Here is a 15,911-nt window from a genome sequence, read left to right as displayed (position 1 = left end):
GTAGATGCATGTTTCTGCTCCCAACACAAGGCCAAAAGAGCACCATCCATGGATGCCTTTGCTGTTTCTCGTCATGCAGGTCTGCTATACAGGTACACTTAGCTACCACTTATAGCAAGATTCTCATGAAACTGCAACATCATAAAGGTTCCATGATACTCATGGCCCCTCAGACGGTGCCACATCTATCTCCATCTTTCTGGTACCGTTCTTCCAGTCCTTGTAGTTTCACAGGCACCCTCCATGCGGATCCTAGCCTCTCTATATGGATGGAATTTGTGTGGTAGTGTCCATAGAAAGGCTTTACCCCATTCTTGTCCACATTGTTCTTTGTGCTCTTTTAGACAGATCTTTCACTCTAGTCTCCAGACTTCCTTTGCACAGAGTTCCTTCAGGGCCATTCACTGTCCCTCTTATGGGTATGTGGGATGTTCCGTATCTCAATACCTGGTACATTGCTTCAAGACAAGCTTGTTTTCATCTTAAGCTTTCTACAACAGTCAGCCATGGCATACCACAGCACTGTAGTCCTTGCACTACGACCCTGCGAGTTTAGATATCTTACTACAAAATTCTTTCCTAGTACCAAACATCTACTCGCATTGCTGGTGTACTCACGTCCCTAGTGGCATACTCGCCATGATCTGATAATTCTTCGAGCTCACCTACATACCTTTATCTGATGGTTACAGATTTCCACAAACTCAGTCCCTACTTTCAAAGGCCTTACACTCACTCCAGTGCTCGACCTTTACACATCTTGGGCTGTAGCATACGACTTGCATTTCTAATCATGATCTACAGTCCACATGACATTCACCCGACTATGGGTTTCTTTACTAAGGTTACCCTTGAGTCATGATGGCTATAACAACCTTCTTAGCTTGCTTCAACATATGCATTGCATTCAGCAGCAGCGAACAGCCCTTCCACTTCTGGAATAAGTAAAGGAATTTTGACAAGGCCATAGCAATGTCAGTAACATACACAGTTTGCTACACACTGACAACACCTATGCCACTGCGACATGAAGTTTATCTCCACTCCTTTGCAGTCCGCTAGTACCTGGACAAAGCCGAATGACACCGTTCTGGCTTTCCCCTCTCTGTGCTTAGAAATTCCTCCATCTGTGAAACCAACTCATCCTATCACGACCCATTGTGAATGTCAGGCTGCCTCATCCCTGCCAGCAGCACCCCAGTTGTTGTGCCTGTTGCACATGTTCGGTGCTGCTTGGCATCATATGTATGACTCAGTCTGTAGCTTGCTTTTAACCTACATGTGAGGACTACCATCCTGCTTGTCCTGGGAGAAAGCAGAGTTGCTTACCTGTAGCAGGTGTTATCCCAGGACAGCAGGATGTTAGTCCTCACAAAACCCACCCGCCACCCTGCGGATTTGGGTTTGCTTATGTTTTCTTATTTTATTTTTTGCTCGTACTTTTGCTACAGACGAGACTGAGGGGGGAGCCCTGGTAGCTGCAGGGTTAGTGGCATGCTAGGCATACTTAGTGTGCCAGTCAAAGTTCTAGAAACTTTGACAAAAGAGTTGTGTGACAGGGCTCTATCTGATGATGTCACCCACATGTGAGGACTAACATCCTGCTGTCCTGGGAGAACACATGTTACAGATAAGCAACTCTGCTTTACTTGTAAGCAATGAAAATGTCCATTTGTCAGTCAAGGTTACTGTTGTAGGGTCATCTGATGAGATAGTTGTATAAAAGAAGAAAATCAAGAATATCTCAGTATATGCCATGATCACAGATGTTACTTCAAATTTGAGTTGAAGTGTTTTATTTTACTTAAATGTTACATAATCATTTGTACCTTTCTTATTAGAACTATAAAATTAATTTGAAATAAATGGTAAAACTGTCTACTTGAAACAAGTACTCTTATTGTCTTGCAAAAAAAAAACATTAGTAGAATTAATGGCTTTTGCATTTAAACACTTAGTGCTGCCAAATGAGTCATCGCTCATCAAAAGAGAGAAAGATTTTTGGTTTTTACAATGCCTATTTAAAATCATCTAGAAAACCAAACTTTGCCTCATAGGTTTAAGATATCAACATTAATTTATTTTGTAATCATGGCTTCTATTTTTTTAAAGATGGAATCCAAATGCCTCATGCGCCTTGAACCTTGTGCAATTAAATTCAAAAAGAAACTAAAAACACTTCTGTTCAACCATGCCTACATAGAATAACTTTTTCCCTTCCCCCTCCGTAGTCCCCCCCCCAATTCAGGTGACCGCCCTCTCCTTATATTAAGGAGACATTCATTGTAAATTGTTTTCTCTGGTTATGACTTTCTTGTTTTCTCTATCCTTCCTACTGCCTTTTGGTTTACCCCCCCGCCCAGTTACATTCTCCCTGTTGAAATGTATTTTCCAAGCTTTCAGTTATTATGTGAACCGGTATGATGTCCCCACTAATACCGGTATATAAAAGTTTCTAAATAAATAAATAAATGCCAAGATTAAGAAAGTGACTCTTAGGATACATTTTATCCTAAACACCTAAAAAAATATCTTTGGTCATAAAAAAATGTTCTCTAAAAATGTGTGGTCTATTTATGTGTTTATATATCTATCTATATTTATAAGGACTGCAGTTAAGCTGCTGTTTACTCACTGATTGCAACCTGAAGAAATAGCAGTTCTCTCTTTAACATTCTGGCTACTACTTCAAAGACTGAAGTACCTTGGAATATAAGGATATTCATCAGTTTATTAACTGGGTAAAGGAAGGCAGGGTATTATGATGCCTGAATCTCCAGCAGTAGATACCATCATGAATGTATGTCATATCCTGAAAATACTCTCTCTTGAAGATGCTACTTCTATTAGTGATATTATACATTGTAAATGCTAATTAACTACTGCAGTGATATAAGTACTAAAGTACTACATTCTAGTTATGGAATGTTTCAAGGCTCATGCCAGATAAGAATAAGTCAGTTCTTGCCCAGATGTTGTAGTACTTGTGAGTAGCAGATATCACATTTTCATCTCTGTACATCTTATGTGGTGGTACCGAGCTACTGCTAATTTCTGGATACTAGAGAAACTGAAAACCACAGTTATGAAGTTTAATTCATGCACATTAACATTTGAGGGAAAATTAAATCTAAAATGAATAAAATATTAATTTTACAAAAGCATAATTTTCAGTATTTTTACACAGTCCTTTCTTTCCCCTCCTAGTGTAATCGTTCAAATTCTTCATCCCCTGTTGACAAACTTAGTCAGCCTCGTTTAACAAAACTGACACGAATGCGCACAGATAAGAAGAGTGAATTCTTGAAGGCATTGAAACAGGATAGAGTGGAAGAGGAACATGAAGATGGAAATCATGTTGGGCATGAGAAGGTAGTACTGAGGACAGTGAGATTTTGGTTTGGTTTTTTTTTTGTTTTTTTTTTTAAGGAGGACATTCTCAGACATCTGAATAGGGTTATTGCCCATCTCTTCATTCTGCAACTGCCTTGCTCTTCTTGACACCCCTACTCTTTTTAGTGAGTTGCTGCAGCAAACCTTGTTTCAATTGATAGAACAAGATATAGTCTCCATATTTCTCCACAAATAGGCAAAAACTGCTCTAGTAAAAGCTTGCCACATACATATATTTTTCTCCCTTTCCTCACTCTCCTCCTCATCTCCTCCCGGTGTCCACCCTTTAGATCAACTTATTTACTTTTGCACCATGCATCCTTTACCTGCTTGGAGATTTAAATTTCTTTTGTCATTACATACTCTTGTTAATTTTGCAGTAAGCATTCTCACAGGACAAGCAGGATGGTAGTCCTCACATGTAGGTGACGTCACTGAATGGAGCCCTATCACTGAACACTTTCTGTCAAAGTTTCTAGAAACTTTGACTGGCACACTGAGCATGCCCAGCATGCCATAAACCCTGTAGCCACAGGGGTCTCCCTTCAGTCTCTTTTTTTTCCATGCTGCAGTTTGCCTTGCGGTTAGGAGCTCTGTGAGAATTCTCTTTCTTTATTTTCTCACGGAAAAGTTTGAGGTTTACCGCACAAAAAAGTTCCCTCACAGGGGTCTCCCATTGCGACATCTGTTTTCGTCATTCAGTGAGTAAATTTGGTCTTCGGTCGGTTCCTGCTTCCCCTTCCTCTGTGTTCGCAGGCCATCAATTGTTTTTGCGGCCCCTTTATTCCATCATTGCAACAGGGTTTAGAAAATGCCCGGAGTGTCCCCGTACCATGTCAATTACCGACCCGCATGATGTCTGTGTGCCTTGCCTCGGCTCATCACGACATTCGTCAATGCCCAAGTTCTGTTCAAATGACCCCGAAGGGTAGGTAGGCCCACCTAAATAAGATTGAGTCCCATTTTAAAATCAAGATAACTCCATCAACATCCACCGAATCGTCACCGGCAGGAACATCGAAAAAATCCATCAACAAACCTCGCCAGGAGCATAAGGCAGCGGTGACCATCCATCACTGACAACACCTAAGGCATCTGCATCATCTTCCTCAGTGCCGGGGAAGGACCGGACTGAGGGAAACAGTCACCGGCACTGACGCAATTCCACCCCCAGTGCCGGCACCGATACTGCATCAGCCTCGATGGCTATCGAGCTGATTGCAAAGAGGACATGGGTAGAGGAGCCTCCAACCTCCTCATTACCTGAGATACTGAGGCGATCCACACCAATACCGGTGCCGAGTACTGAGCCCCCACAAACTCCTGTGGAGGTGCCAGTTATGCCTAGCCTGCCTCCCCCTGTAGTTGTGTTACAGATACCAGCTTCCAGGGAGGAGCTGGACATACTTGTCCGACAGGTGGTCCTTGATGCCCTCCGGAACCTACAGCTGCCATCGATGCCGGCCCCCATACTGGCACAAACACCAGAGCCATCGATATTTACACCACTCCTCGACCGTCTGGACACACTCATCGGTGCACTTCCAACCCAGCCTCGGCTGCCGATGCCAAAACAACTTATTGAGTCTCTGAAACTCCTGATACCCCTTCCGGGATACTCAGAAGACGAAGGCACGAACTCCAGTCCCTTCCCAGCACCACTTCCACCGATGCCGGAACCGGTTCCTGGTCCATCAGGGCTCTCAGGAGCGAGACACCCACGATTCCCCTCGATGCCATCGATGCTGCCAAAATCTTCATCTGTGCCACCGCATCCTCCATCGAGGCCATTGAGGGATTCATCACTCCCAGCACATCCTGAAGTACCAGCTTTTTTCCCTCCCTCGAGATCTCAGCCAGAGGCCCCATATGACCCATGGGAGGAGGTTGATACCGACACTTCTTCGGAGGATATACTATCAGAACCATCTCCTCCGGAAGAAAGGAGATGGTCTCCCCAGACGACCTGTCCTTTGCTAATTTTGTAAAAGAAATGTCAGAGACAATCCCTTTTGACCTGATCACAGAGGAAGACACGCGTCATAAAACATTGGAGGTTCTCCAATTTATTGATGCTCCCAAAGAAATTATGGCTATTCCCGTCCACGAGGTTCTCTTGGATCTCCAACATCGTTTATGGGAGTCCTCTGTTGTATTTTGGACCTTGAAACGTGGGCTCTTGGTCGCTGTAAAAGATGGCACCTCCCACAGGGCAGGGCCCTGTGGGAACTTGCAGCGATAGGCTAGCTCAAGGCAGAGATGAACACAGAGAATTAGCTTTCTTGTACTGCAACGTAGATGATAACCCGAGGAATGGGTGATGACTCCAGCCAGGAGAGGAGGAACAAGATGGCAATGTTCAGTCTGTAGGTTGCAGGGTGGAAAAGGCAGTTCCACAGTCTCACCATGTCCCAAGAGGGAGATGGGTCCGATAGTGGTCCGCGGTGCAGGGTAGGCCAAGGATCTGTAGAGAGAGAGATGAAACAATGCAAAGGCAGAACTGGAGTGGCAGTACTCACTCTGATGCTGGTAGTTGTAGTAGAAGGGAACCCCCGAGAAGTGGAGGTCCCCGAAGAGCGGATACCGTAGGAGTCCTGGTAATGGGTAGGTAGGAGCATGGCAAGGCCCCCTAGGAGCGGGTACCTTAGGCATCCTACTTGGTAGGAGGTAACCCCGGAGGGTAAGGAGGAGCGAGGCAAAGCCCCCATGGAGCGGGTACCTAAGTCGTCCTGGAACGAGAGTACACAGAGCGGGAGCATCTGGTAATGTGGAGAGATCAGCATGGAGGATTCCTTGCTAACTCGTAAAAGGAATCGTGAGCAGAGATTAAATACCAAAGCTAGTGACGTCATGCGGTGGGAATGCCCCCGAGGTTCCCGCCATGACGCACGTAAAGGACGGGGCTGCGCGCGTATGCCCTAGATGACTCCTGGAGAAAGATGGCAAACGCAATCGCCCTTGCCGGACTGGGGACACCAGAGGGTACGGTGAGGAGAAGCGGAAGCAGCCATCTTTCCAAAATGAACTGAGTCAGGTAAATAAAAGGTGAGCAATAGAGGGCGCAGTCATCTGCGACGGGGCGCAACACACCCTTGCACTGTCCCTCCAGTAAAAATAGGAAGACAGATGCAACGTATCTGGTCCAGCATACTCCAGAATTCCAAAAGCCACAACTACCACACCAATCAGTGGTAGTTGAATCTGCACAGAAAAAGGCCAGGCAATTGTGCCCTCATTCTTCATCTCCCCCTGGGAAAGACCAAACATTTCTAGATATTTTGGGTTGGAAAATCTTTCAGGGCTCTATGCTATTGTCACGTATAGCTGCATACCAACAATACATGATGCAATATCAGAGGAATCTCTGGAAGCAAGTTCAGGAATAGCAGACTCTCTTCCCCAACAACAAGATAACCTCAACGCCATACTACAAAAGGGTCTTGAAGCTGGAAAGCATAAAGTAAGGGCTGCTTACGATTCCTTTGAGATTGCTTCTCGCTTATCAGTGACTGGAATAAGTGCCAGAAGGTGGGCCTGACTTAAGGCATCTGACTTGCGAGCTGAAGTCCAAGACAAGCCTGCTGATCTGCTGTGTACCGGAGAAAATTTATTCAGTGACAAGATACAGGATGCAGTGGCTCAACTGAAAGACCACCACGAGACCCTGAGTCAACTGTCCACTGTTACTACAGAGGCTCCCCTCCTCTGCAAAAAGGACCACGAGAAGGGTCCCCAGAAGACCATTGTATCGCTCACACAGGTACTACCCACCTACATCCTGCGTGAGATCAACCAAACCACCTCAGAGAGAACATCCACGACAGCCCAAGCCATCCAGGCCTCAGCCAGCCCCATAAACAGGCCAAGCTTCTGGATTTTGAAATCTATCCAGAGAACAGCAACAACTCCACAAATCCAAATCCAGACTTGCCAGTAGGAGGTCGGATTCACACTTCATAACAAACTGGCTCGGCATTACCACAGACCAATGGGTTATCTCCATCATAACCCAAGGATACCATCTAAACTTCCTCATGCTGCCCCCAGATTCACCACCCAATCCACTGTGGATGCAAAAAGATCACCAACCCTTCTAGAGTCAGAACTGTCCACCCTTCTGAGCGCCAGGGCTGTGGAACGCGTTCCCCGGACACAGCACGGCAGAGAGTTCTACTCCCGCTATTTTCTCATTCCAAAGAAATCAGGCGGCCTCCGCCCTATCCCAGACCTCTGCAATCTCAACAAATTTCTACAAAAAGAAAAATTCAGGATGGTGTCCCTAGGCACCATGCTTCACCTTCTGCAAAAAGGAGATTGGCTCTTTTCTCTGGATCTTCAAGATGCTTATGCACACATTCCCATATCCCCACAATCACCTCAAATACCTGCGCTTTGTAGTGGGACATCAACATTTTCAGTATCGGGTTCTGCCTTTCAGACTTGCCTCAGCACCCTGTGTATTTAGAAAGTGCCTAGAAGAGGCTGCGGCCCATCTATGCAAACACAGCATGCACGTGTTTCCTTACCTGGACGACTGGCTAATCAAGAGTCAATCCAAGCAAGGAGCTCTTGATGCTCTCAAGGTCACCATCAATCTGCTACACTCGTTGGGGTTTCTCATCAATTACCAAAAAATCTCACCTTATTCCACCTCGCCTCCTGACTTTCATCGGAGCAGATTTGGACACCACGGTCGAAAAGGCCTTCCTGCCAAACGACCGAGCAGACATACTCTCCAGACTAGCTACATCTCTGCGCAAAAGGAAAACAGCCTCAGCCCATCAATTCCTCACGTTGCTAGGCCACATGGCTTCCATGGTCCTCGTCACCCCTATGGCCAGGCTGGCCATGTGGATAACTCAATGGACTTTGAAATGTCAGTGGCTCCAAGCCATTAAACCTCTTTCATCCCAGATCCATGTAACCCACCAGCTGCGTCTATCACTTCTCTGGTAGACCAATGAAACCAATTTGCTGACAGGTCTAACCTTCTAGCAACCACTTCAAGTAACCTTAACCACAGACTCATCCAAATTGGGTCGGGGAGCTCATGTGAACAACCTTCATACTCAAGGAATTTAGACATGACTCGAAGCACAGTTTCAAATCAACTTCTTAGAGCTTTGAGCCATACGCTATGCTCTATTTGCATTCAAAGACGGCCTTTCACACAAGACTGATCTCATACAAATAGACAACACAGTTGCAATGTGGTACTTAAACAGGGAGGCACAGGCTCTTATCTCCTCTGCCAAGAAGCTGCGCAGATCTGAGCCTGGGCCCTTGCACACTCCATGCATCTCCGGGCCACTTATCTGGCAGGCATACAAAACGTAGTAGCAGATCGCTTCAGTCGACAGTTCATCCTCACGAGTGGTCTCTGGATCCTGTGGTAACGAGCAGACTCTTCCAGCGTTGGGGTCAACCAACGATCGACCTCTTTGCATCCAACCTGAATCACAAAGTGGACAGATTCTGTTCCTTGCACAAGAAACAAAACAGGTTAGCCATGGACACCTTCGCTCGCCCCTGGAACACAGGCCTCCTATACGTGTATCCCCCGATACCGCTGATAACCAAAATTCTCGTGAAACTACAACAAGACAGGGGAACAATGATACTCATAGCCCCATATTGGCCTTGACAAGTATGGTTTCCCATGCTTCTCGACATCTCCATCCGAGGAGCAATTCGCCTGGGCACAGCGCCCACTCTCAGAACCACGGCATGTTACACCATTCGAATCTTCACACCCTATCCCTAAAAGCCTGGATGTTGAAAGCTTGATCCTTCATCCGCTCAACCTTTCAACTAGGGTCTCTCAAGAGCTTGAAGCTTCACGAAAGCCTTTGTAAGTGGAAAAGATTTACCACGTGGTGCACGCAGAAAGACGTTGACCCCTTTTCCTGCCACACTCCTTCTCTGTTAGACTACCTCTGGCATCTTTCAGACTCTGGTCTCCAGACTTCCTTGGTAGGGGTACACCTCAGTGCCATCTCAGCATACCACAAGGGAGTAGGGGATGCCCCAATAACAGTGCAACCCCTTGTTAGTCGGTTTATGAGGGGTCTATTCCAACTTAAGCCACCTCTATGGCCGCCAGTTACCGAATGGAACCTGAATGTAGTACTTACAAGGCTCATGCATTCCCTGTTTGAGCCTTTACACTCCTGTGATGTTAAGTTCCTTACATGGAAAGTTCTTTTCCTAGTAACCATTACACCTGCTCGAAGGGTTAGTGAGTTTCAAGCACTTGTCACATACTCACCCTATACCAGGTTCTTCCATGACCGAGTGGTACTCCGTACTCACCATAAATTCCTTCCTAAGGTGGTAACTGAGTTTCACCTAAATCAGTCTATAGTCTTGCCCACCTTTTTCCCAAGCCCTCACTCTTACCAGGGCGAGAGAGTTTTAATACCTTGGACTGTATACGTGCACTTGCATTTTACTTGGACCGCACTGCAGGCCATAGGAAATCCACCCAATTCTGTTTCTTTCGATAAAAACAACCAGGAGTTGCAGTAGACAGACAAACTCTCTCCAACTGGCTAGCAGACTGTATCAAATTCTGCTATGAGACCGCAGGCCTTCCTCTCCACGGGCGAGTGAAGCACTCTGTAAGAGCCATGACGACAGTAGCACACTACCGTTCAGTGCCAATTGCTGAGATCTGCAAAGCTGCAACATGGAGCTCTCTTCACACATTTGCAGCACATTACTGCCTGGACAAGGAAGGTTGTCAAGAATCTGCCTTTGGTCAATCCGTCTTGAAAAACTTATTCCCAGTATAATCCCAACTCCTTTCACATCCATCTGCTGTGATTTTCAGGCTGCCTCATTTTCCCAACAGTACACCAGTTGTGCCTGTTGCACAAGTTGTACACTGTTGGTCCACATAAATATGAGTCAGCCTGTAGCTTGCTATTCACCCACATGTGAAGACTACCATCCTGCTTGTCCTGGGAGAAAGCAGAGTTGCTTCCCTGTAACAGGTGTTCTCTCAGGACAGCAAGATGTAGTCCTCACGAAACCCACCCGCCACCCTGCGGAGTTGGGTGCGAGTGATTTATTTTTTCGCTCGCACCTATTGCTACAAACGAGACTAAAGGGGGAGACCCCTGTGGCTACAGGGTTTATGGCATGCTGGGCATGCTCAGTGTGCCAGTCAGTTTCTAGAAACTTTGACAGAAAGTGTTCTGTGATAGGGCTCCGTTCAGTGATGTCACCCACATGTGAGGACTACATCCTGCTGTCCTGGGAAGAACACCTGTTACAGGTAAGCAACTCTGCTTTACCACTGGGCCAGTCATTCTTAATTCAATAGAGAATTAAATTTTAAATAGCTGTGTTTTGGTATTATGTATTTTAGGTCGTCATCCAGTAACAACTGAAGCAAGGACCTATATGGTCTCAAAAGCTCTTGTGCTACATCTTTCTATTTTTTTTTTTTGTTTAGTAAAGGGTATCACAACCTACAAAGATTCTGTGGTAGTCTTATTCAATAGAAGTCAGTGCAATTATATATGAACATGGTCATGACACAATGACAAGTTATTGTATTTGTTATAACAGGATACATTGTAAAAACCCCTGATTAGTATATCATTGCTGCAATGTCATGAGTGCCTGTACTGAACTATGCTCTAGCCTAGGGCTTCCCAAATATTTAGCCAATGTGACCCGATTTTAGCACTTGAAAATTCACATGATCCTAGAGGACAACAAAACCGAATTAGCAAGGGTGTAATTTGTCTCCAACAATCCCTCCACTCATCGTTCCTGCACTCCAGCTGAACCCCTCTTACATCGCCCCAATTCCTCTCCCCTTCCCAGCCTAGCCTCTTGCTCACCCACTCCAGCTTTTTACATTCTCCCCACTGAACCTTTCTCACCTCCAAGCCATTTTTGTAACCCCAATTGATCTGTCATCCCCTTCCTCTCTTTTCTCACATACCCCCCCAGTTGATACTTTCACCTCTAGCTCCTCTCTTGCATCCCCCCTCTCACCTTCCACAGCCAATCCCTCTCCCACTGATCCAATCCTCAAACCCTTCCTGTATCTGATCCCTCCATCCAAACATCCCCTTGACTAGGATCAGCAGCAACATTTTGCTTTGGGCCTCAGGCGATAAGTGGATGACAGCTAGTGGGATGAGAGGGCAGGCTGATGACAGGAGCAACATTTTTCTGTTAGGTAAGTTCAGTGATGGGAGAGGATAGAGAAGTGACAAACTGCACAGACCTGTGCACAATCTGCCCACTCTTCCCCAATGGCTAGTCCAATGCCTGATGTTGATCTGCATACTGCAGCAGCATTAGTAATGAAAGTCAGCACGGGATCTGTGAGACAGTAAAAGCTCACAGGCCCTGCAGTGGCCCCCAATCCCTCCTCACACATGGCTTCCTGTTAACGTGGAAACTCAAGCAAGGGCGGGACCATTGCAGGACCTGAGAGAGCATGCTAGCTCAAAGATCCCATGCTGATTTCCACTACTACTACTGCTGCTGGTGATGTATGGAGAGGACTGCCCTTTGAGGCATTTGAGACCCCAGCTGGAGGTTTTGTGACCCTATTTGGGGTCCTGACCCACAGTTTGGGAAGCTCTGCTCTAGCCATTTGAAAAACACATTAAAAACTGTCTTTCAAAACACACAAACGGATGGTGTATATGGAGGACATGAAATTTCAAAGACCAGGATTATGAAATATCCATCTTTATGGTGATGTAAATTAAATTCTTAAACAATTTTTATATTTTAATAAAAATATAAGGATTTTTTTTGTCTTTATGGCCATCTTTGTGTCATTTTTATCCTAAATCCTCTTACCTGGTCTCTCCTGGTAGCATGCCAGGAGGTGATTTGCAGATTTGTACCGATCCAAGAGATGGGAGAGGTATCTTCTCAGAAGCAACCCTCCATGCTGCTCATTGGCTGGTAGGAAATGCTACTGATTATTTGCTACCTTTCTGTCCCTTCATTATGTACGCAGGCCTATGTGACCTTAACTAAGGGATCCAAACCTGGATCCCTTGCATCACTTTTCACAGCACCATGGCCTGAATCGGGGGCTAGCCCAAAAATGAGTTCTTATGGAGTTTGTTTTTCTTCATCTTCCGTGTTTGCTGCATTGCGTGTTTCAAATTATTGCATGTATGTTCTTAAGAACAATTGCCATGCTGGGTCAGACCAAGGGTCCATCAAGCCCAGCATCCTTTTTCTAACAGAGGCCAAACCAGGCCACAAGAACCTGGCAATTACCCAAGCACTAAGAAGATCCCATACTACTAATGCAATTAATAGCAGTGGCTATTCCCTAAGTAAACTTGACTAATGGCAGTTAATGGACTTCTCCTCCAAGAACTTATCCAAACCTTTTCTTAACCCAGCTACACTTAAGTGTACTAACCACATCATATGGCAACAAATTCCAGAGCTTTATTGTGTTGAGTGAAAAAGAATTTTCTCCAATTAGTCTTAAATGTGCTACTTGCTAACTTCATGCAGTGCGGTTTTTGCACTCATTTCTAAACCATTAGTGAATGTGCATTTGTTCTTAGCTTATGGATGCTTCATGCACCCTACAAGGCAATTGAGTTCCACATTAATCCTAAAATAAGTTATCCCAGTCAGTTAGTTTTATGCTCAGTTATTATATGAGTAACTAATTCTGAATTAATTGTATGTGAATAAGTTTTTGGAGTCAATTTCATGCTTAAATATGAACCCATAGAAATAGAAGGGATTTAATCTTGCATATATCCACTGTATAAAAAGAACAGGGGACAAAACCATATTAATTTATCCAGAACTGAATATTGTACCAACTGTTCTAGGAGTTAGAAGCATTTGCATGTGAAAACAGTAAGTTTGTTGACATGTTCTTCCCTAGAATCTAATTTTGTGACCATAAGAAGCTGCTATACTGGGTCAGCTCAAGAGCCCATCAAGCCCAGCATCCTGTTTCCAGCAGTGGCAATACAGTTTACAAGTAACCAAACATTAAATAGATCCCATACTACTAATGCCAGAAATAGCAGTGGCTATTACCTAAATCAACTTGATTGATTAGTAGATTATGGACTTCTACTCCAGGAATTTATCTAGATCTTTTTTTAAACCCAGCTACACTAACTGCCCTAACCACATCCTCTGGCAACAAATTCCAGAGCTTAATTGTGTGTTGAGTGAGAGAATTTTCTCCAATTGTTTTAGATGTGCTATTTGCTAACTTCATGGAGTGCCCCCTAGTCCAGCTATCTGAAAGAGTTAAATAACTGATTCACATTTAACCCGTTCTAGTGCTCTCATGATTTTATAGACCTCTATCATATCCCCCCTTAGTCATTTCTTCTCCAGGCTGAACAGCCCTTACCTCTTTAGCCTTTCCTCATAGGGGAGCCATTCCAGTCCCTTTATCATTTTGGTTATCCTTCTCTGTACCTTCTCCAGTGCAGCTATATCTTTTCTGAGATGCTTCCACCAGAATCGCACATAGTACTCTTGGTGAGGTCTCACCATGGAGCGATACAGAGGCATTATGACATTCTCTGTTTTATTCAGCATTCCCTTGCTAATAATTCCTAACATTGTTTGCTTTATTGACCGTCTTGGCATACTGAGTCGTTGATTTCAATGTAGAGGGTGTTTCAAAATGATGGACCCAATTTCAAAGCAGTATATTTAAAAATTAGGTCCATCTTTTTGAAACACCCTGTATTATACACTGATGCCTAGATCTTTTTCCTAGGTGGTAACTCTTAATATGGAACCTAACATCATGTAACAACAGCATGGGTTATTTTTCTCTATATGCATCACCTTGAACTCATCCACATTAAATTTCATTTACCATTTGGATACCCAGTCTTCCAGTTTCACAAGGTCCTCCTGAAATTTATCACAATCCACATGTGATTCAACTACTCTGAATAATTTTGTCATCTGCAAATTTGATTACTTCATTCATCGTTTCCCTTTCCAGACCATTTATAAATATATTGAAAAGCACCGATCCAAGTACAGATCCCTGAGGCTTTCCACTGAGGAAGCTGACCATTTAATTCTACTGTTCTACTGTTTCCTGTCTTTTGCAATCCACGGAAGGACATTGCCTCCTGTGCCATGACTTATTAGTTTTATTAGAAGCCTCTCATGAGTAACTTTGTTAAATGCCTTCTGAAAATCCAAAATCACTATATTTACTGGTTCACTTTTATCCACATGTTTATTAAATCCCTCAAAAAAAAAAAAAATCTAGCAGATTTGTGAGAAGACTTCTCTTGGGTAAATTCGTGCTGGCTATGTTCCATTAAACCATGTCTTACTATATGTTCTATGATTTTGTTCTTTAGAATAGTTTCCACTGTTTTTTTCCCGGCACTGAAGTCCTGTTTTTTCCTGTTTCTACAGATCACCCAGGTGTCCTTTCGAAATATCGAGATTACATTGGCCACCCTCCAGACTTCAAGTACAATGGACGATTTTAATGATAGGATACAGATTTTTACTAATAGATGTGAAATTTCATTTTTGAGTTCTTTCAGAACCCTGGGATGTATACCATCTGGTCCAGGTGATATGCTACTCTTAGTTTGTCAATCTGGTCGTCTACATCTTCCAGGTTCACTGTGATTTGGTTCAGTTCATCCAAAAAAAAAAAAAATCACCCTTGAAAACAGTCTCTGGAACCGGTATCTCCCCAACATCCCCTTTAGTAAACACGGAAGCAAAGAATTGTCTTTTCGCGATGGCCTTATCTTCCCTAAGAGCCCCTTTAACCCCTTAATCATCTAATGGACAACAAACTCCCTTGGAGGTTTCCTGCTTCGGATATATTTTTAAAAGTTTTTATTAGAGTTTTTGCCTCTATGGCCAACTTCATTTCAAATTCTCTCTTAGCCTGTCTTACATTTAACTTGACAATGCATATATTTTTTCTTGTTTTCTTCCGATGGATTCTTCTTCCAATTTTTGAAGGACCTTTTTTTGGCTAAAATAGCGTGTTTCATCTCACCTTTTAACTATGCCAGTAATCATTTGACCTTCCTTTCACATTTCTTAATGCGTGGAATACATCTGGACTACTCTTCTAAGAAGAAGTTTTTAAACAATGTCCATGTCTGTTGTACATTCTTAATCTTATAAGCTTCTGCTTTTAGTTTTTTCTAATTTCCTCATTTTATCAAAGTTTCCTTTTTTGCAAGTTTAATGTTACAGCTGCAGATTTATATATTTTCCCCCTTCAAATTTGTTCCTGAACCAATTGTTCCTTGAAGCAGTCATTTATTCCATCGAGGAACTTTACCTCTCCAGTATGTCTTGATGTTAAATTTACCCAGTCATTGAAATTTCCCATTATAACTGCACTGCCTAATTGGTTAACTGCCCTGATTCCTCTTAGCATTTCATCATCTGTCTCATCATTTTGACCATATGGATGGTAAAATACTATCACTATACTCTTACTGATCACACATGGGATTTCTTACCCATAAAGATTCTACTGTGTATTT

At 43.9% G+C, this 15,911-nt stretch overlaps 1 protein-coding gene across 6 annotated transcripts in view; it reads left to right on the top strand.

The window, feature by feature from the left end:
* Nucleotides 1-15,911, top strand: part of GPBP1 (GC-rich promoter binding protein 1) — a 453,143-nt gene that overhangs the window by 346,345 nt on the left and 90,887 nt on the right. For 5 of the 6 annotated variants that reach the window (XM_029576801.1, XM_029576791.1, XM_029576781.1 and 2 more), the window contains one exon: nt 3,208-3,372. The exons of the other annotated variant lie outside the window; for it this stretch is intronic. In XM_029576801.1, coding sequence (XP_029432661.1) covers nt 3,208-3,372 — 165 coding nt within the window. The remainder of the gene's footprint in view (nt 1-3,207; nt 3,373-15,911) is intronic. 6 annotated transcript variants of the gene reach the window in all.

Source organism: Rhinatrema bivittatum, chromosome 1 (assembly GCF_901001135.1).
Source record: "Rhinatrema bivittatum chromosome 1, aRhiBiv1.1, whole genome shotgun sequence".
Taxonomy (NCBI): domain Eukaryota; kingdom Metazoa; phylum Chordata; class Amphibia; order Gymnophiona; family Rhinatrematidae; genus Rhinatrema; species Rhinatrema bivittatum.
The sequence above is the reverse complement of the archived record's forward strand: the minus strand, read 5'-3'. Positions and strand labels throughout refer to the sequence as shown.